This window comes from Ipomoea triloba, chromosome 3 (assembly GCF_003576645.1).
Source record: "Ipomoea triloba cultivar NCNSP0323 chromosome 3, ASM357664v1".
NCBI classification, from domain to species: Eukaryota; Viridiplantae; Streptophyta; class Magnoliopsida; order Solanales; family Convolvulaceae; genus Ipomoea; species Ipomoea triloba.
Window position 1 is genome coordinate 13,122,738 of NC_044918.1, and position 22,689 is coordinate 13,145,426.

The following is a 22,689-nucleotide window of genomic DNA, read 5'->3' on the forward strand; positions in this document are numbered from 1 at the left end:
TGTCACTTTAATAACACAGGGGGGAAAAGTGCTATATGCGCATAACATAGGGGGAAAAAGTGTCATTTTCCCTATTTAGTTTCTTGTTTAATTTTGAGGGGCAGGGCCTCGTTTATTTACAAGAACGGGGTCACAAAAATTATAAAACCAACCCCGGAATGTTCACAATTCAAATTATGAACATTCGGTATATATAAATTGTGAGCATTTAATATGTAAATTGTGTATTTTAGATTCGAGTCCACCGGATAATTTGTCCTTATGTATCTCATCTATGTAAATTGGCTAAATAAAGAAGAGCAAGATTAAAGAGAATGAAAACTCTTAAAAATTCTTCAATGTTCTTAGCCTCCCCTTTTCAATCTCAGAAAATTAAATAAGCAAACCACTCTCCGCTTCCAACTGGTACTGTTAAAGCGGGTCGACCCGTTCCACTGTGGGCCGGCCTGCTAGGCCCGCGGGCGAGGATTCATACAACCTTAGTCCGCCCCACACGGGTTGGCGGGTCCCCTGAGCCGGCCCGCAGGCTTTTAATTTTGCTCTTTTTTTTTTAATTATAGTGTGTACACATGAATATATATATTTTTTATTAAAAAAAAAAAAAAAAGTGGCGGGTCGCGGGCCTTAGTGGACCATCTTTTTTGTAGCCCTAACCCATCTCACCACGGGGCGGGTGCAGACCAACCCGCAAGTTTCGGCCCACTTTGACAGTATTACTTCCAACGGCAAATTATGCTATGGACCAGGGTCCACTTTGCAAGGTGAGTCCGGGTCTTTGTTCACAAATTTAGAACTCTATGTTCACAATTTTAGAACTCTATATTTACAATTTTAAAATCCATATTTACAATTTTAGATCTCAATATACAAAATTACATTATTCAATAACTTTTGAACTCTATATTCACAATTTTGTTATATAAATTCAATAATTTTGTTATATTGTTGAACATAGAGTTTTGATACTGTTGAACATAGAGTTATGAAATTATGAACGTAAAGCTATGAATTTATGAACATGAAATTATGAACGTAGAGCTATGAATTTGTGAACATGAAATTATGAAATTGTGAATATGAAGTTATAAAATTGTGAACATGGGATTATGAAATTGTGAACATGGGGTTATGAAATTATGAACATAGACCCGTTCCACCTTGCCCAGGTCCATGGCATAACAACTCACTTCCAACAATCTCCATCACCAATTCCATGCAGTTTTATAACCGCTTTTGATGATCATTTGTCCATATAAAACAGGATCAGTGATAAATTTAAAGAATCTTCAGAGCCAACCAATCTAAAGTACTGAAATTCCAAGAATTCAAGCCAAAGGTAACATGTACAGTATTTAGATATTTGGTACAAATCTAAATAACTCAAACCCCATGCAAGATGAATGTTTACAAGGCAATCTAATCGAAACTCCAGATTAATAATGCATGTAACGATAGTAAATGAGAATAAAATGTAAAGTTTTCTTCATAACTCAGTCCCTTTAACACCAAAAATGAGGTGAAAGGAAAGCCAAGAATACACGCTCATAAAATATGGGTGTTGTAAACAAGACTACTTTGTGTTTGTGTAATTGTGACATACATAATATATAACAGTATTACATCACTCATTCCACAGTTATCACTTATCAGCCCTATTGATTTTTTCTGCGGGACTACTAAAGTAGACTTTAATAAATTCTTACAAATGAAGACGAACAATCTGTATATTTTCCCTTCGAGCCATATCCCTCCCACTACCAACTTTAAGAAGCTATCACAAAAAAAGAAGTTAAACTCCAAATGCTGTATCAGTTATCATAAAATCTGGTACTGTACTAACTCTTTCCCTCCTCTATATACTAGTAACAGTTTCAGTAGCAGTTGCGGTAGATGTCCTAAGCTGCTTCTCAAAACTCCAACTGTTTAAACTCTCACTTGTAACACTCCATGAGTTCGTTCAGGTAGATAATAGCTACCCACATAAATTTTTAAACCATCTGCACAGCACAGATGACACATCTCCTTTCAAGGAAAACAAAAACCACTGAAATCCTACACACAAAAAAAAAAAATAAATAAATAAATAAAAATAAAAAAATTCAGAGATGGAGATAAACTAGTGAGTAGGGAAAGGATTGGAATAGAGTTAGGGTTCAATCTACAAAGTCCTATCCCATAGTGCAACTGTTGCTCTTTTGAAGATGAGATTAAAGAGCTTCTTCTTTAGTACTCCATACTTATCAAGAGATTCATATAGAATCTGACTACCTGAGCTACCTAATCCAATTTCCGCATTCTATCTACAAATTACAATATTGGCTTCATTCCTCTTTTAATAATGGGAGTAAAAAATTGAACAATACTAATCAGTAAGCTTCTGCATGTGCATTTCTACGATGGTGGAATGATCTCAGGAAAATTGAAGCATCCATGCAATTTTGTTCCCTTGCACATACATAAGCAAAACACTTGCATGATTAGAAATGCAGATTTGTTTACCTGCTAAAACTAATATCACATGCTATAGGAAATGACTGGATAGAAGAACTTGAGGCTTCTCTTCATTTTCTTCTTCAACTTCCAAAGAAGCCTCAGCTTTAATTTCCTCAACTCTTTTATCCCATACTTCATCTACTAGCTTCCATGTCTCATCACTGATTATCTGTGTCTGTGCATAAATAACACAACATAGAAGATTCAGTCTACAAGACACTGTACCAAAGCAATGAGAAGTGTTTTTAGTCCTAACCTCCATTGGACGAGATGCACCAAAGGTTGAAAATCCAACATTTCCGGGAGCAAAAGTCACCCTCCCTGGAAGTGAAGCACCATGGATTCCCCATCTTCCAGCATATATAAGGGCTCCATATTCGTCAATTGGCCTCACAGTTGGCTGGAAAACAAAGAATTAAAATCCAGAAATCAGAAATCTTTCCAAATTAGTGTTCCGAAAAAATAAAAAAACAAAAAAAAAAAAAACAACAACAAACACACACACACACACATCAAAGCTATGACTTTTGAAGTTTACAATAGCATGCTCATTCCCAATACAGTCTATTCCTAGTTGCACTGTATTTTCATGTTCTGCAAGCAATGAGTTAACTTTTATTCTTATGATTGTTAAATGGGGAAAACACATAAATTACTTATCAAATGTGCACTTCGTATGTGTAGTTAGAAATTATTGACCATTGATTCATACTGAATATCAACATGATAATTATCAAAGAACCATGGTCTGAAAGCTAGAATTTAAGGCAATCTTATCTCAAAACTCAATTATTTCAAACAGAGGGCCATCCAATATGTTATGCACATCTGCTACACTGGAAAACCTATCTTAATAGTGTCAATATGAGGATATATTAAAATAATGGTGGCAGAATTTCAGTAGTGCTGTGCAGCAGATAACAGTAGTGCTGTGCAGACAGCAGTAGTGGTGTGCAGACTGGAGTAGTGCTGTGCAGAATAAGTGTATAAACTATTAGTTAGGTGGCAGAATTTCAGGGTGTATAAACTATTAGTTAGGTGGCAGAATTTCAGGATTTGTTTTCTTACATTGAATGTATATATAGGTGTGTATGAACAGAACCAAAAAAACACAGAAGTATTTCTTCATTTTCCAGTCCTGGTCACTTGTCTCTAATTTATATCCTAAAATTCTGTTTTTGACATGGTATCAGAGCCAAAATCCTGAGATAATCCTTGTGCCTTTTTTCTTGTCTTGGTCTAAGATCGTAGTGTTTTTTTGTGATCTTGTATCACTCATAGCCAAAATCCTGAGATAATCCTTGTGTCTTGTTCCTTGTCTTGCACTCTTGCTCCAAGATCGTAGTGTTTTCTTTGCATCACTCGTAGCCTACTATCCTAGTTTCTTGGACCTATTCTTGTTTCTGATCGAATCATGTCTTTGGAAAGATCTGAAAATTTTATTGTTCGATTGAATGGCAAAAATTATTCTGCCTGGGCATTCCAATTTGAGCTCTTTGTCAAGGGAAAAGAATTATGGAGTCATATCAATGGGAGTGATTCTGCACTTGACAAAGAAAAGGAGAAGGAGAAATATGCAAAATGGGAGGTGAAGGATGCTCAGATTATGTCCTGGATTCTTGGAAGTGTGGAACCCTCCATACTTATCAATCTCAAGCCTTATAAGACCTCTAGAGGAATGTGGGATTACTTGAAGAAAGTTTACAACCAAAACAACTCAGCACGAAGGTTTCAATTGGAGCTCGAGTTGGGACAACTCAGTCAAGGGAGTATGTCAATCCAAGAGTTTTATTCTTCCTTTGAAACTCTTTGGTTTGAATACACTGATATTGTCTATGCAAATGTTCCTCCTGAAGGACTATCTGCTGTACAAAGTGTCCATGAAACCAGCAAACGTGATCAGTTTCTAATGAAGTTAAGGGGGGAGTTTGAAACAATCAGGTCTAACCTGATGAATAGACAGTTAGTTCCTTCAATGGATATTTGTGTAGGGGAGCTTCTCAGGGAAGAACAACGGCTCACTACACTGGCTGTCTTGGAGCAGAAAGCTCAAAATTCTGCTCCAATTCCGGTTGTCTACGCTGCCCAAAGGAGACCTAACGGAGGCAGAGATATGACTAATGTCCAGTGTTATAGTTGCAAGAATTTTGGTCACTTTGCCACTAATTGTACTAAAAAATTCTACAATTATTGTAAGAAAGCAGGGCATATCATNAAAAAAAAAAAAAACAACAACAAACACACACACACACACATCAAAGCTATGACTTTTGAAGTTTACAATAGCATGCTCATTCCCAATACAGTCTATTCCTAGTTGCACTGTATTTTCATGTTCTGCAAGCAATGAGTTAACTTTTATTCTTATGATTGTTAAATGGGGAAAACACATAAATTACTTATCAAATGTGCACTTCGTATGTGTAGTTAGAAATTATTGACCATTGATTCATACTGAATATCAACATGATAATTATCAAAGAACCATGGTCTGAAAGCTAGAATTTAAGGCAATCTTATCTCAAAACTCAATTATTTCAAACAGAGGGCCATCCAATATGTTATGCACATCTGCTACACTGGAAAACCTATCTTAATAGTGTCAATATGAGGATATATTAAAATAATGGTGGCAGAATTTCAGTAGTGCTGTGCAGCAGATAACAGTAGTGCTGTGCAGACAGCAGTAGTGGTGTGCAGACTGGAGTAGTGCTGTGCAGAATAAGTGTATAAACTATTAGTTAGGTGGCAGAATTTCAGGGTGTATAAACTATTAGTTAGGTGGCAGAATTTCAGGATTTGTTTTCTTACATTGAATGTATATATAGGTGTGTATGAACAGAACCAAAAAAACACAGAAGTATTTCTTCATTTTCCAGTCCTGGTCACTTGTCTCTAATTTATATCCTAAAATTCTGTTTTTGACATGGTATCAGAGCCAAAATCCTGAGATAATCCTTGTGCCTTTTTTCTTGTCTTGGTCTAAGATCGTAGTGTTTTTTTGTGATCTTGTATCACTCATAGCCAAAATCCTGAGATAATCCTTGTGTCTTGTTCCTTGTCTTGCACTCTTGCTCCAAGATCGTAGTGTTTTCTTTGCATCACTCGTAGCCTACTATCCTAGTTTCTTGGACCTATTCTTGTTTCTGATCGAATCATGTCTTTGGAAAGATCTGAAAATTTTATTGTTCGATTGAATGGCAAAAATTATTCTGCCTGGGCATTCCAATTTGAGCTCTTTGTCAAGGGAAAAGAATTATGGAGTCATATCAATGGGAGTGATTCTGCACTTGACAAAGAAAAGGAGAAGGAGAAATATGCAAAATGGGAGGTGAAGGATGCTCAGATTATGTCCTGGATTCTTGGAAGTGTGGAACCCTCCATACTTATCAATCTCAAGCCTTATAAGACCTCTAGAGGAATGTGGGATTACTTGAAGAAAGTTTACAACCAAAACAACTCAGCACGAAGGTTTCAATTGGAGCTCGAGTTGGGACAACTCAGTCAAGGGAGTATGTCAATCCAAGAGTTTNGAAAGTTTACAACCAAAACAACTCAGCACGAAGGTTTCAATTGGAGCTCGAGTTGGGACAACTCAGTCAAGGGAGTATGTCAATCCAAGAGTTTTATTCTTCCTTTGAAACTCTTTGGTTTGAATACACTGATATTGTCTATGCAAATGTTCCTCCTGAAGGACTATCTGCTGTACAAAGTGTCCATGAAACCAGCAAACGTGATCAGTTTCTAATGAAGTTAAGGGGGGAGTTTGAAACAATCAGGTCTAACCTGATGAATAGACAGTTAGTTCCTTCAATGGATATTTGTGTAGGGGAGCTTCTCAGGGAAGAACAACGGCTCACTACACTGGCTGTCTTGGAGCAGAAAGCTCAAAATTCTGCTCCAATTCCGGTTGTCTACGCTGCCCAAAGGAGACCTAACGGAGGCAGAGATATGACTAATGTCCAGTGTTATAGTTGCAAGAATTTTGGTCACTTTGCCACTAATTGTACTAAAAAATTCTACAATTATTGTAAGAAAGCAGGGCATATCATCAAAGAGTGTTCCATTCGGCCTCCAAAGAAACATGAAACTGCCTACAATGTCTCAGTTGGTCCCTCTACTGCCTCCAATGCTGGACAGTCTACTATTACTCCTGAAATGGTCCAACAAATGATAGTTTCTGCCCTATCAGCCTTTGGTCTTTCAGGTAACAATAATTCTGATTCTAAGCCTTGGTATTTTGATTCTGGTGCTTCCCATCACATGACCAACACTGCCTTGCCTTTAAAAAATGTTCAAAAGTATAGTGGAGATCTTCAGATTCATACAGCAGATGGAAATTCCTTACCTATCACAGCTGTTGGTGATATTTCAGCTTTTTTAAATAATGTTTTTGTGTCTCCTAAGCTGTCTACTAATCTTATATCTGTCGGACAATTAGTTGACAGTAATTGCACCGTTCAATTTTCAAAATCTGGTTGTTTTGTGCAGGATCAAGTGTCCGGGAAAATGATCGCGAAGGGGCCTAAAGTGGGACGTCTTTTTCCCTTGTTTTTGTCTCCCCCTCCAGTGTCAAATTATGTTGCTTGTAATGCTGTCCAAAGTAATAATCAGGTGTGGCATAGACGTTTAGGACATCCTAATTCTCATGTACTTCGAATCTTGCTTAAATCTNGTCTAAGATCGTAGTGTTTTTTTGTGATCTTGTATCACTCATAGCCAAAATCCTGAGATAATCCTTGTGTCTTGTTCCTTGTCTTGCACTCTTGCTCCAAGATCGTAGTGTTTTCTTTGCATCACTCGTAGCCTACTATCCTAGTTTCTTGGACCTATTCTTGTTTCTGATCGAATCATGTCTTTGGAAAGATCTGAAAATTTTATTGTTCGATTGAATGGCAAAAATTATTCTGCCTGGGCATTCCAATTTGAGCTCTTTGTCAAGGGAAAAGAATTATGGAGTCATATCAATGGGAGTGATTCTGCACTTGACAAAGAAAAGGAGAAGGAGAAATATGCAAAATGGGAGGTGAAGGATGCTCAGATTATGTCCTGGATTCTTGGAAGTGTGGAACCCTCCATACTTATCAATCTCAAGCCTTATAAGACCTCTAGAGGAATGTGGGATTACTTGAAGAAAGTTTACAACCAAAACAACTCAGCACGAAGGTTTCAATTGGAGCTCGAGTTGGGACAACTCAGTCAAGGGAGTATGTCAATCCAAGAGTTTTATTCTTCCTTTGAAACTCTTTGGTTTGAATACACTGATATTGTCTATGCAAATGTTCCTCCTGAAGGACTATCTGCTGTACAAAGTGTCCATGAAACCAGCAAACGTGATCAGTTTCTAATGAAGTTAAGGGGGGAGTTTGAAACAATCAGGTCTAACCTGATGAATAGACAGTTAGTTCCTTCAATGGATATTTGTGTAGGGGAGCTTCTCAGGGAAGAACAACGGCTCACTACACTGGCTGTCTTGGAGCAGAAAGCTCAAAATTCTGCTCCAATTCCGGTTGTCTACGCTGCCCAAAGGAGACCTAACGGAGGCAGAGATATGACTAATGTCCAGTGTTATAGTTGCAAGAATTTTGGTCACTTTGCCACTAATTGTACTAAAAAATTCTACAATTATTGTAAGAAAGCAGGGCATATCATCAAAGAGTGTTCCATTCGGCCTCCAAAGAAACATGAAACTGCCTACAATGTCTCAGTTGGTCCCTCTACTGCCTCCAATGCTGGACAGTCTACTATTACTCCTGAAATGGTCCAACAAATGATAGTTTCTGCCCTATCAGCCTTTGGTCTTTCAGGTAACAATAATTCTGATTCTAAGCCTTGGTATTTTGATTCTGGTGCTTCCCATCACATGACCAACACTGCCTTGCCTTTAAAAAATGTTCAAAAGTATAGTGGAGATCTTCAGATTCATACAGCAGATGGAAATTCCTTACCTATCACAGCTGTTGGTGATATTTCAGCTTTTTTAAATAATGTTTTTGTGTCTCCTAAGCTGTCTACTAATCTTATATCTGTCGGACAATTAGTTGACAGTAATTGCACCGTTCAATTTTCAAAATCTGGTTGTTTTGTGCAGGATCAAGTGTCCGGGAAAATGATCGCGAAGGGGCCTAAAGTGGGACGTCTTTTTCCCTTGTTTTTGTCTCCCCCTCCAGTGTCAAATTATGTTGCTTGTAATGCTGTCCAAAGTAATAATCAGGTGTGGCATAGACGTTTAGGACATCCTAATTCTCATGTACTTCGAATCTTGCTTAAATCTGGTTTACTTGGGAATAAAAACCTTTCTTCTAATGATGATGTTGTTGATTGTGCATCCTGTAAACTTGGAAAAAGCAAAACTCTTCCTTTTCCACGACATCAAACCCATACCACCAAACCTTTTGAACTCGTGCATACTGATGTATGGGGGATTGCACCCGTAATCTCTCATGAACATTACAAATACTTTGTGACATTTATTGATGATTTCACTCGTTTTCCTTGGGTATATCTTCTTAGGACTAAGAGTGAGGTTTTCTCTGTATTCAAGGTCTTTCTTGCTTTAATTGAAACACAGTTTTCTGCTAAAATCATAATCTTACAGTCTGATTCGGGTGGGGAATATATGTCAAGTGAGTTTCAAGTTTTTCTTCAAAGTCATGGGATCATTTCTCAGCGTTCTTGTCCTTTCACTCCACAACAAAACGGTGTGGCTGAAAGAAAGAACCGACATCTTCTTGATGTTGTTCGCACTCTTCTAATTGAGTCTTGCGTTCCTCCTCAATTTTGGTGTGAAGCTTTAGCTACTGCAGTTTATTTAATTAATAGATTACCATCCCCTAACTTGAACAATAATTCACCTTATTTTTATTTAGTTGGACATGCACCAAATTATTCCAATCTCCATGTTTTTGGATGTGTTTGTTTTGTGCATCTTCCTACACATGAGAGGAATAAACTTACTGCCCAATCTGTTAAGTGTGCTTTCTTAGGTTATGCTGGAACGCAAAAAGGATTTCTTTGCTATGATCCTCATGCCCGACGAACTCGTGTCTCTAGGAATGTCATTTTCTTTGAAAATCAGTCTTTCTTTAGCACTCAACAGACTTCAGAACTCCCTTCTCTATCTACTTTACCACATTTCTCTGCATCACCAACACCTGTACATCGGTTCAAATCTGATTTTGTTTATCATAGACGCACTTCTCCTGCTTCTGATCCTCTTACAGGTCTCACTTCGGCTCCTTCACATCAACCTGCGACAACTGATTCTGTTCTACCCAGTTCTATTGATCCTCCTCCTCTTCGTAGAAGCTCTAGACCTCACAAACCCGTTGAAAGGTATGGTTTTTCAAGCCCTGTGGCTATGTCTACTGTGTTATCTTCTATCTCTATCCCCACTTGTTATAAAAACGCTATGGAACATAAGTGTTGGCAACAAGCAATGGAAGAAGAACTTCAAGCACTTGAAGAAAATCATACTTGGGACATTGTTTCGTGTCCCCCAAGTGTTAAGCCCATTGGTAGCAAGTGGGTCTATACTGTGAAACTCAAGTCTGATGGCTCCTTGGATCGATATAAAGCTCGTTTGGTCGCTCTTGGAAATAAACAAGAATATGGTCTCGACTACGAAGAAACATTTGCACCAGTTGCTAAGATGACCACGGTGAGAACCATACTTGCTATTGCTTCCTCTCAGTCTTGGGCTTTACATCAGATGGATGTAAAAAATGCCTTCTTGAATGGGGACCTTAAGGAAGAGATTTACATGAAGCTTCCACCCGGGATGTCAATGACAGGTGCACATGAGGTTTGCAAGCTAAGACGTTCCTTGTATGGTTTAAAACAGGCACCTAGGGCCTGGTTTGAGAAGTTTCGCAACACTCTTCTCAATTTTTCCTTCACACAAAGTCAATATGATTCTTCACTCTTCTTTCACAAGACAACCACCGGTATGATCTTTCTCTTAGTATATGTTGATGATATTATCATCACCGGTAATGATAATGAGCTGATCACTAAGCTTCAAAATATGCTGTCTTGTACATTTAAAATGAAAGATCTTGGGCACCTAACATATTTTTTAGGGCTGGAAGTTCACTATGGAGATCATGGTTTCCTCCTAAACCAACATAAATATATTCAAGATCTCATTGAGCTGGCTGGTTTACAGAATGCTACTGCTGTTGATACACCAATGGAGGTGAATGTTAAATACCGGAAAGATGAAGGCGACCTTTTGCCCGATCCTTTTTTGTATAGGCAGCTTGTTGGTAGTCTTATCTACCTAACGATTACAAGGCCCGATATCTCCTATGCTGTTCATATAGCCAGCAAATTCATGCACTCACCTCGACATCTTCATCTTGCTGCAGTTCGTCGCATAATTCGATATTTAATTGGGTCACCTACACGTGGGTTATTCTTTCCCAAACAATCTGCTCTTCCTTTGACTGCATATAGTGATGCAGATTGGGCTGGCTGTCCAGATACTAGGAAGTCTATCACTGGATGGTGTGTTTTTCTTGGAGATGCCTTGATTTCTTGGAAGTGTAAGAAGCAAGAGAGTGTTTCTAAATCCTCTACAGAAGCCGAGTATAGAGCAATGTCTGCTGCCTGTTCAGAAATTGTGTGGTTGCGTGGTCTTCTTTCTGAACTTGGATTTCCTCTAAGTGGTCCTACTCCACTTCACGGTGATAATACAAGTGCTATTCAAATTACAGCAAATCCTGTATATCATGAACGCACAAAACACATAGAAGTCGATTGTCATTACATCCGGGAGGCATTTACACTAGGTGTTATCACTCTGCCTCATCTCACTACTGATCTTCAAGTGGCTGATGTATTTACAAAGGCTTTAACACGCCAAAGACACAAGTTTCTAAGTAGCAAATTGATGTTGATGGACTTACACACATCAATTTGAGGGGGGATGTCAATATGAGGATATATTAAAATAATGGTGGCAGAATTTCAGTAGTGCTGTGCAGCAGATAACAGTAGTGCTGTGCAGACAGCAGTAGTGGTGTGCAGACTGGAGTAGTGCTGTGCAGAATAAGTGTATAAACTATTAGTTAGGTGGCAGAATTTCAGGGTGTATAAACTATTAGTTAGGTGGCAGAATTTCAGGATTTGTTTTCTTACATTGAATGTATATATAGGTGTGTATGAACAGAACCAAAAAAACACAGAAGTATTTCTTCATTTTCCAGTCCTGGTCACTTGTCTCTAATTTATATCCTAAAATTCTGTTTTTGACATGGTATCAGAGCCAAAATCCTGAGATAATCCTTGTGCCTTNGGAAGTTCACTATGGAGATCATGGTTTCCTCCTAAACCAACATAAATATATTCAAGATCTCATTGAGCTGGCTGGTTTACAGAATGCTACTGCTGTTGATACACCAATGGAGGTGAATGTTAAATACCGGAAAGATGAAGGCGACCTTTTGCCCGATCCTTTTTTGTATAGGCAGCTTGTTGGTAGTCTTATCTACCTAACGATTACAAGGCCCGATATCTCCTATGCTGTTCATATAGCCAGCAAATTCATGCACTCACCTCGACATCTTCATCTTGCTGCAGTTCGTCGCATAATTCGATATTTAATTGGGTCACCTACACGTGGGTTATTCTTTCCCAAACAATCTGCTCTTCCTTTGACTGCATATAGTGATGCAGATTGGGCTGGCTGTCCAGATACTAGGAAGTCTATCACTGGATGGTGTGTTTTTCTTGGAGATGCCTTGATTTCTTGGAAGTGTAAGAAGCAAGAGAGTGTTTCTAAATCCTCTACAGAAGCCGAGTATAGAGCAATGTCTGCTGCCTGTTCAGAAATTGTGTGGTTGCGTGGTCTTCTTTCTGAACTTGGATTTCCTCTAAGTGGTCCTACTCCACTTCACGGTGATAATACAAGTGCTATTCAAATTACAGCAAATCCTGTATATCATGAACGCACAAAACACATAGAAGTCGATTGTCATTACATCCGGGAGGCATTTACACTAGGTGTTATCACTCTGCCTCATCTCACTACTGATCTTCAAGTGGCTGATGTATTTACAAAGGCTTTAACACGCCAAAGACACAAGTTTCTAAGTAGCAAATTGATGTTGATGGACTTACACACATCAATTTGAGGGGGGATGTCAATATGAGGATATATTAAAATAATGGTGGCAGAATTTCAGTAGTGCTGTGCAGCAGATAACAGTAGTGCTGTGCAGACAGCAGTAGTGGTGTGCAGACTGGAGTAGTGCTGTGCAGAATAAGTGTATAAACTATTAGTTAGGTGGCAGAATTTCAGGGTGTATAAACTATTAGTTAGGTGGCAGAATTTCAGGATTTGTTTTCTTACATTGAATGTATATATAGGTGTGTATGAACAGAACCAAAAAAACACAGAAGTATTTCTTCATTTTCCAGTCCTGGTCACTTGTCTCTAATTTATATCCTAAAATTCTGTTTTTGACAAATAGGAATTATAAACAAAAGATGAAAAAAAAAAAAAAAAAAGGATAAGGGTCAAATAAGCCCTTAAACTATTCATGAAAGTGCAATTAAGCCCTCAAACTAGAAAAAGCTCCAATTAGACTCCTAAACTTAGAAAAAAAGTGCAATTAACCCCCATTTGACCTGTTATAGTGTTCTTGCAGGTAACCTCCAAGTTAAAGGTGATTGAAATGCTACATCAATATGTTTTGATGATTTGGATGCCAAATAACAATAACAATAATAATTTATTAAAATTAAAATATAACATTATTATTATCAATAATTTATTTTTTTAATTTTAATAAATTATTATTATTATTATTATTATTATTATTATTATTATTAATGTGAATTGGGCATTCAAGTCATCAAAACATATTGATGTAACATTCCAATCACCTTTAACTTGAAGGCTACCTGCAATAACAGGTCAAACGGAGTTTATTGCACTTTTTTTCTAAGTCCAGGTGTCTCATTGTAGATTATTCTAGTTCGAGCACTTAATTGCACTTTCATGAATACTTCAAGGGCTTATTTGACCCTTATCCCAAAAAAAAAAATTTTAAAATACACAACTAATCAACATGTAGTGCAAGAACTACCTGAGGTACTCGAGGGTAATTTTTGTATATGCTCCAAATTTCATCAGCTTTGATCTCTCCCTTCTCGAGTAGAACATCTTATCAACATATAGAGGCACACAACATAGTTGCAGTAAGTAATGGCATCGAGGATGGTAGATAGAGGCAAGCAGCATCAGCAAAAATTAATTACTGTATTTGATTACTGAATGGAACCTGTAATTGCCTCTACAGCAGCTTGGTTCTCCTTCAATATAGATGTACATTTCTCCACAGCAAAACGAATATACTCATCTCTGAGTACTTCAACTTTAGCAGCCAGCTGGAATGAAGAGCATAAATCATTTGTTTAACTTCAGTAACCAGACAAAGCTAATATACACAACCACAAAATTCCAAAATGTCAAAGGAAACAAATCCATAGATAATTAGATATACTCACATTTGGCACAAGATCTCTCTGGTATCTGTAGTAAGCCTTCCCGAGTGCAGTCATTCCTGTCTGTAGAATCAAAACTTCTGCAAGCCTGGAAGCTTCTAAAGTAGCATTTGCAGAGATCCAGCACAAATTGTCAACTCCAAACATCTCTTCCTCAATGACTCTGGCTGCATGTTCAAGATCCTTGTTACCCAAGAAAAAGAACAATCAACAGGAAAAAAAACACATTACAATAAACATACGGAATTAGATAAGTAGAAGCTCTGGTTTGACCCATTACAATGTACATATATTATTATAAATTACAGTAATGAGAGCCTAGACTCTCATATCGCCTTTCTCCCCAATATAGAACTGGTTTATATGTTGTCTATATTTTACTTGTTCTACACAAAGATTCAGCACCTCCAGCAGGTGATGTTTTTTCGCCACCCACCTTTGAAACCCTTTATTTCTTCACACAGCAACTAGAGTTATGATACAATTGTACCCCAAAATGAATTAATGAAAGCTTTTCAGACACGATATAAGGAGACCAAATGCACTAGAATTTTACTCACGAGCACAAGCGCGCACTATTGCATTCACATAATCTGATTTCTTTTTAAATACTCTGCCTGCCTTCTCTGTATATTGCATATTAGGCTGATTACGGATGGAGTTGACATCAGTCTGTAAAGAGAATAAACCAAGGGGATAAATGTAAATAAATTAGTGCAAAGTGAATTTAAGGATAAATAAGACTGAAATAATGCAACATCTTTAATGACCTCAGTAAAGGGCCGGTATGGATCTGGAATGTAACATGCAACAACAGCAACAGCAGCTTCTCTATATGCCAGTCTCAGTTTTAGTTCCTCAGGGACCTCAGTACTATCTTCTTGACCAGTTTCAAATGTACCCATTTGCTGCAATATTGAGGACATAAGAATGTATCATGTGAAGCAAACATACCAAAGTTTCATATCTCAATTCTTATCACCCACCCTCTTCAAGGCCTCAAGAAGCTCTTCTCGTCCTATGTAGTCTGAATCTTTCCTGGTAGTCAATATTCCAGCTTCATTCCTGTCTAGTTAATTAGTGTCAGCATTGTTTCTCTAAACGATTAAATCTACTTATTTACAGTTTTACACAGAGTGTACAGTATATTTTGTAGTTCTGCCCCAGTAAAATCTTCCGTCTTTTCTGCAATTTCCTGCAGTAAAGTCTCCTTCTCTTCTTCAGAGCGGAAAAATTTGTTTCGAGCATGTACCTATGATATTTGCTTCAAGAATTAGAATTCAAGAATGAAATATTTATTTATCTCTTAGTTGCTTCTTTACATATTTACAGTTTCTGTACTTCCCGTGTGCGTGGGGGGAGGTAAAACCAAAAGTATTAGAGAACCACACCTTCAATATAGCCAATCTACCATCCTTTGATGGCAAACCAACCCTTATAATCTTGTCAAAACGACCCTTTCGCAGAAGAGCAGGATCAAGGATATCCAATCTATTTGTTGCACCAATAACTAAGACCTAAGTAAACAAAAGTAGTTAGGAAACACTAGATCCCCAATTGCTGTCATAATAAAACGCATGATTTATTTATAATACCAAACAAGCATACCTGTGATGTGGAAACCTTGAATCCATCCAATTCTGTCAGTATTTGAAGTAGGCCTTGTTCCCTTTCAGCACCACCCTAGAAAAGCAAAATTATTGTGGCAGATAACAAGCAGTCAGGTCAACACTTTATTAAGTAAATCATAATGTAACTTGGTGCCAATAGGATGAGCCCAATGTTCAGCTAACATCTAACAAAAAGTAACTAATAGATATGAAAAATTAAAAATAAAGAAAGTAAAAATGTAGAGTGGAAGCAAGTCTACTAAATCGTCTTTTGGGTGTACCATCCCCACCCCCCAACCCTGGCCCTATTCTTTCCCCAAAAAATAAAATACGTAAAAGAAAACATTAAAAATAAATACACAAAACACTTCCTCCACCCAACTATTTGTAAAGTCAGATGTCAAAAGTTCCTAGGTCATCATGAAAAACTTTTCAAAGTTACATCTACCAAGTTTGGAAGATATTATCAGTATCTTTATATATCCAATATCCAACTGTTCACACTTAGAAGATACTATTAGGGTGTAAAACAGATGCATTTCAATCCATAAGATATAGGAGACTTGGGAGTACCATACCCCTCCAATATCAGGTCCACCGCGTTTGCTGCCAATTGCATCTATCTCATCAATGAAAATAATGGAAGGAGCATAGGATCTTGCACTAGAGAAAAGGTCCTTTACTCGTGATGCAGCCACACCAACAAACATCTGGAAAAATTATTCAAATTAGATGATATGCAGATTCCCAAGCATTAGGAAATCAAATAACAAGAAGGAAATAACCCATCCTTTGACTCCTATACTTATTGTCTTTCAAACAATCATTGATCAGTCCTTTGAATCGTTGATAAGATCTCATGATTTTAAGGTAATAATAAATCCAGAGAATTTTTTTTTTAAATAAAAAATGTTGAACTTTAAAGCATTGTCCCTAACAATCGTTGCTTAACCCAAACTCATTGTAAATTTGGTTTTGTGAATTCCCAAAACTCACAAGCGTTAGAGTTAATCTCTGATCTTGTATTTTAGGATATCAAAAAGGATCAAGAATAATATCCCATATTATAGTCACTACACCACAAAATAGATGGGGTATTGGGCTCCACATAAAAATCTACAAAACTCTCACTAGTTAATTAACTGCATTATTGTCTTAACTGCAAGCATCAGGCATTAAAAGATCTCTAAAAATGTAGTGGAAGCTTAAAGAGCATGTTTCTTTAACATTTATGTTATAAAAATTATAAGAGACCTGAAGAAAATGTAGTATTTAAAGATCTTATAAGTTATAAGTTCGGTTTCTCACCAAAAAACATGCTGAGGAAGAAGCTTTAGAAGCATGTTTCTTTTAATATTTAAAAAATGAAACTTCCTTTTAATAACTAATGTGTTTTTCACACAAATAAAATAAAATAAATGAAAAACATCAAAATGTGCATACAGTATCTTTGCATCTTGGGGGCAACCCCCAACCAAGTTGGTCAAGCTGTTGACTTGATAACTATAAGGTTACAAGTTCGACTCTCAATAGGAGCGACCTATTGGCCTTCTTGGTTGGAGTCGATTAGCTATGAACCTAGGCTAGTTTATCTCCTTGTGGTCCTTTGCTGGCTAGGGTCACAAGATGGGGTTTACCCAATGCACACCCTCGGGTAGTGAATGTAGGTTTCCCCCATCACCAAAAAAAAAAAAAGAATATTATAAGAGGAAAATCATGGTCTGGGATGCCTAAGAGGTCCCTATAGGACATTGACATAACTATAGACTTATTCACTTTTGAAATCAAATTTGGACTATATTTATTTAAAAAAATATTTTTAAAAAAATTTAAAAAAAAAAAAACGTATTAAAATTTATAACCTTTCTTATCCAAAACAATCAATGCACAACTTATGAAAATTCTTCATAAGACCCTTAGTAAGATCCCCTTTGAACTTGCTCCCCTCAAAATTAAGTAAATTTCATATTTCCACTCCAAATGCTGCTTCCAAATTATTCAACAGTTATAAAAACCATCTATAGAAGTTAGTTTCAATTGTTAGGTAAGCAAAATCAACCCTTCCAAGAGAGCTGCAACATAGGTCCACTCTAGAATAGCCATTGACTATGGACACATCACCAAATTGCAGTCCTCTATTCTTAAATTAGGTCATCAAAATACAAGAGTTTTAAAGACCCAAGAAAAATCCCTCACCTCAACAAAATCAGTACCACTAGCAGCGAAAAAAGGAAGTCCTGCTTCACCAGCTATGGCTTTTGCCAGAAGTGTTTTGCCAGTTCCAGGAGGACCATGAAGAAGCACTCCTTTTGGGCAATAAATCCCCTTATCTCGAAATTCTTCCTCATTCTTCAATATCCGGACAATCTCTTGTAGTTCCCTCTTAATATATTCTTGACCAGCAAAATCATCAAAAGTGACCCCAGTTTTTTCTTCTGCTGATATGAATTTTGCCCTAAGATCAAGTAAAAGTTTAGTACTCAATGCCAAATTGGTAAATGAAATCCCCTACAGAGTTTTATTTTACATTGCAGGTGCACAGGCCGGCACTGATATGAAAAGAAATTTAAAATGCAATGCTAAATATCATCTTCATCAAAAAGCATCACCTAAAGAAAATTTTAGAGGGTAAGGTAAAGAAAACCCACAGTATGGAAAAATAAAATGGGTACTCCAAAATTTGGGTTCAAGTTTTTGACTTTCAATTATAATATGTAACTAAGCAGAGTCAACTGACCAAGCAAGCTGCTTCTTTTCTAGTATTCCTTTTATTTTTCCCCATTTTTCTAGGCCAAGCTTGTCCTTTATGATTTTGCTTTGCATCAAATTGAATCCAACACTGCAACTTGAAGCCTTGAATTGCTTCACTTACAGTTTTCTTCAAGTTGGCATTATGCTAATCTACTTTTTAGTTATTAGGCTTACATAGTTATTCAAGGGCAATAGGTTTCACATGCACACATTTTAGGTATATATAATTTTCAAGTAGGTATTATGAAGGATCTTAAAAGGTTCTGGCTGTCTGTGTGGATGCTATATATGTGCATACTTCTGTATGCATTAAGTGTTGGTATTTAGTTAGTTGCATTTAAAGTTTTTGAAACACAATTACAAAGTCTCATATAGCACACCGCATTCATTAACTAAAAGTTTATTCTACTTAAAGCACATATAAGGCAGGAATGAACCATTTCCTAATATAGCAAGGAAGAAACAACACTGAGGCATGTTAAAATAATATCTGTAAAAAGCAAAAAGGTGGCAAAAGCATGCTTTTTAGATGAATATTTGCATAGACTAGCAGTTAATAGATTTCAACTTTCAAGATAGACCTGGGAGTAGTACATCTTAGACACCAAGTCTGAATACAATGGTTTGAAGTCCAAAGAATTTGTAATTCAAGGATACTTTTAGGTGTTACTCTATACAATTACACCCCATAAACTTCATAATTCAGTGGTTGTAATCTATGTTGCACAGAAACTCTTAGGAATGAGCATTTCCACATTTCATACATGTTTCCATATCGAAAACTAGCCAAAAACTTTCCCAAAACATTCTGAGGCTGTTTCCATAATTAAAACAGTTTCAAGCGAAATATTTTAGGAAACACATTTCTAGGCACATATAGTGGTCTACTTTTAAAATTAAAAAATAAAAATAAAATCAAAAGAAACACGAGTTTGTATCTCTTGCTCAAACCCTATATACCCCCATATTTTGTATAGTGTATATACACCCCTATAGTGTATTACTTGTGGAACTAGTAGACAATAAATATTTCTGCATATTTAAGAAAAATATATATATGCAAATATGCTGCTATATTTTTTATATTTGCATGTTCCCCTCCCCCAACCATTTCATGTCCTACATTTTTTTAAAATTGTCATTTTCATGTGTTACATGTCCCATTTCTGTGCTACCTAGGATGCAGTATGCAATTGCTTTCCATGTACTTGAATTAGTGACTGCAGGTGAGAGAGCTTCGACTTTAATAGTAATATTTCTGAAGGAATCAGCTGCAATCTAATCCCCCTACACCTAATTTCAGGACCAATTACTCACTAGGGTGACCATCATTTCATTCCTTTAACTTGTAGAAGGCACATATATATAACATTATAACTCAAAAGTTGGAAAAGATTCAAGTACAGGCATACATATAGTTCATAGTTCAGTAAAACTTATTCAAACAGGTTATTCAGATTGGAGATTATAGACAAAATTTTCTACTTTTTACATGTTTGGCAAATATTATTCTGAAAATGGATCATGGATTGTACAATCCTTCACTTATTTAAGTCAATTAGTCCACAATTAACTTGGAGTTGATTATGAATTATGAATCATAATTCTTAATCACAAGCTTTACCGAATGGAACATACTAAAGCATTTGCTAAACATATATGACATAAATGAAATAGGAAACACATGAATATATAAGGAGACAATCAGTAGCAAAGAAGAAGCAGTTAGCTTTCACTTACCTGCTCTTTCCTAATGAACCCAGAGAACGATTTTCTATTGGAATATTTTTCTTCTTGGAAGGAGGTCCTAAATCACAAGGTATTAGTTTTCCATAAATTGGTCTCATCTTATTATCAATCCAAATATACAATGCAACTGCAAGAGCAAGCCTCATAGACCACACAACTGCAACTGCAACAGTTGAATATACTTCAAAAGGGACAGTTTTCACATTATACACATCAACATTTACAAGTTGCTGATGCAACTTCCGCCAAACATCATTCCAGCAATCCACTGGCATACGATCAACAATGTGCCGTCTGAATACAACTTCCTTTCTTTCATCCTCATTTAGGTCTTCCATTTTCCCATCCTTGTAATATGGCAGAATCACTATACACAGACTCAAAGAACAATAATTAAATATAATACATTAAAAACATGTCTTACTGATAAGATGGAATAAAGTTATAAATATATGAACAGATACCAATAAATTCAATATTATTCGTAATGGGCCTCTGTCTGTTTATCCCAATGACCCAATTATCAACAAATTAAATAATCATGCATAACAAGTTGTTTTCCCATTATCGTAATATGGCAGAAACACTACATACAGGATCAAAATAATTAAAATTTTCAAAAAAAAATAGCATACTAAAAGATGTTTTACTGAAAGATTGAATAAACTAATAAACATATGAACAAATACCGAAAATTTAATATCAGCCATAATGGGCTTCCTTTTGTTTTTACTTCTTTTGCTCAACTTTTAATTTCACAGTATGTTCATAAGCTTGGACTAAAATGTAACAGGTTTATGATTTATCATCTCAACTAAACTTGAAATGGAAGTGCCGAATCAGAAATAGTAATCTTCACAAATTAGATGCACTGTTTGTTAGCTTATGACTTTTAACCATAAACAGGGAATCTAAAATTAAAATTACTATTAGTTATTATTTAAAAAAAAGTAAAAGTTATTTATTATTTAAAAAAAAAAAAAAAAAAAACCAGCTCCTTCCCTACTTAAGCCCACAAACACCTTAATAATAAGCAAAGATGGGCACTGAGAGAGAACCAACCGGAAACTGTCTGACCATAATTTGAGTACTCCATAAACTGCACATTGTTTGAGTTAAGCAACCTCTGGAAATCACTATAACTTATCCGATGAGAGTTCTCAGGGTCCCATTCCGTCCCTCTCAGTTTTCCGCGCATAGTCAACAGCTTCCTGCTCCATTCTGAGGCTAACACAAGCTGCCTCTCTAACTGAACATTTGCCTTTCTTTCAAACTCCTCTAAACTATTTATCCTTTCTCTTTCAGCTTCCTTCAGCTTCTGAAATTTTGTTTACCAATGCATTGGTTTAGAAAAAATTCTACAAAATTAGCATTTGTTTGTCATCATTAAAGCTTTTTTACATTTTTTGCTGTTTTCAGTTTAGGCTGCATACAATTCCAGAAAAGTCATATAATCATTAACCTCTTTCAAATGCATATACTTGATTCCCATAAAGTTGAATCAACTCTTCTGCTTAATTTATTTAGTATAGAGCTTGCAATGCTTCACCTTATTTAAAGAAATGTCTAAAATTCAGAGCCTTTTGGGGTTGATTCAAGAGTATTGTTGAGGTCTGAAAGACAAAATTGTCAAAAGTATTGCAACGGTAATGTTTTCCTAAATCGCATATGCAAGATAAAACAAAATCATTGGTTTTCATAGGGCAATAGCGCAAGTAAAGCTCTGGGACAGTATTAACTCCGTAAGTAGGCACATGAACCCTGAACAAATCCAGGGTATGAAGAAAGAACAGAAAATGGGCCCATTTTATATTCTTCCATTTGATGAGGATAAGCACACACCTCGAAAGCCGACTCGGCGTCTTCACCAACTGCATTTGAACTCGTCGACGTTGAAGAAGACGCCTTACAAGCGGTGATTCTAAGTGCGGTGGGTTTGGCACAGAGCTTGGCACGTTGTCTGCGCCGCAAATTAGAGGCGAAGACAGCATGTCTGGGAAATGGCGGCGGAAGGGGTGGATTAGAGAATAGGGTTTTAGGAGGGCGGAGATGGGGTTTTGGCAAATGGGTCGATGGGTCAAATGGATTCAAGGCATTAGGTGTAATCACCATCTTCTTCTTCTAGCTCTCACTTCTTCAATGGTGCATCGTGTGCAAGTAAACTGTAAAGGAGTATATGCTGTGTTGCTGAATACACTAAGAAATCTCCGTCTCTCTTATCCGTCTTCGTTAAGCTCTTCTCACTTGTCCAAGCAGCAAGTAAATAGAATTGGAGTCTGGAATTTTGTTGGGAGGACAGTAATACATATGACAAACACGGTACTACGAATATTAGCAAAATAGCAGCTTTGGTCCACTATTTAATTCCTACTAATTTTCATTTACGACTATTATTTTAGTACTAACTTTCACGACTATTATTTTAGTGTCAAAATTCATCACGTCAATCACATGCCAAAATATAAAATTGTAAGGTTATTTTTGTCATTTTTAACTTAAGATCTCAATTTGAGCATGAATAAGGATTTAAGCTCTAAGATCAAAATTTGCAGTTTTCTTCCTCAAATTAAGATAG

The 22,689-nt window shown here is 36.6% G+C and overlaps 1 protein-coding gene across 1 annotated transcript; it reads right to left on the reverse strand.

Moving 5' to 3' along the window:
• Positions 1-1,459: 1,459 nt before the first annotated feature.
• On the reverse strand, positions 1,460-22,392 carry LOC116012786 (probable inactive ATP-dependent zinc metalloprotease FTSHI 4, chloroplastic). The gene is made up of 17 exons (XM_031252447.1): positions 21,957-22,392; positions 21,177-21,432; positions 20,106-20,481; positions 17,811-18,069; positions 16,193-16,324; positions 15,613-15,687; positions 15,396-15,521; positions 15,147-15,256; positions 14,991-15,069; positions 14,775-14,912; positions 14,565-14,676; positions 14,008-14,171; positions 13,782-13,887; positions 13,587-13,663; positions 2,750-2,893; positions 2,500-2,668; positions 1,460-2,052 (listed from the first exon to the last, which is right to left on the reverse strand). Exons 1-16 carry the CDS (start codon positions 22,224-22,226, stop codon positions 2,522-2,524), a joined length of 2,571 nt encoding a protein of 856 aa, XP_031108307.1. The 5' UTR covers positions 22,227-22,392; the 3' UTR covers positions 1,460-2,052; positions 2,500-2,521.
• Between the last annotated feature and the right edge of the window lie 297 nt (positions 22,393-22,689).

Bases quoted from the DNA above. Each gene is read 5' to 3' on its own strand.
- LOC116012786 (XM_031252447.1), bottom strand. From the start codon at position 22,226: ATGGTGATTACACCTAATGCCTTGAATCCATTTGACCCATCGACCCAT. The intron at 20,482-21,176 runs GTTGGTTCTCTC...GTCTGTGTATAG, and splicing joins TTATGGTCAGACAGTTTCCG to TGATTCTGCCATATTACAAG. The intron at 14,677-14,774 runs GTCATTAAAGAT...TTCTCTTTACAG, and splicing joins CATACCGGCCCTTTACTGAG to ACTGATGTCAACTCCATCCG.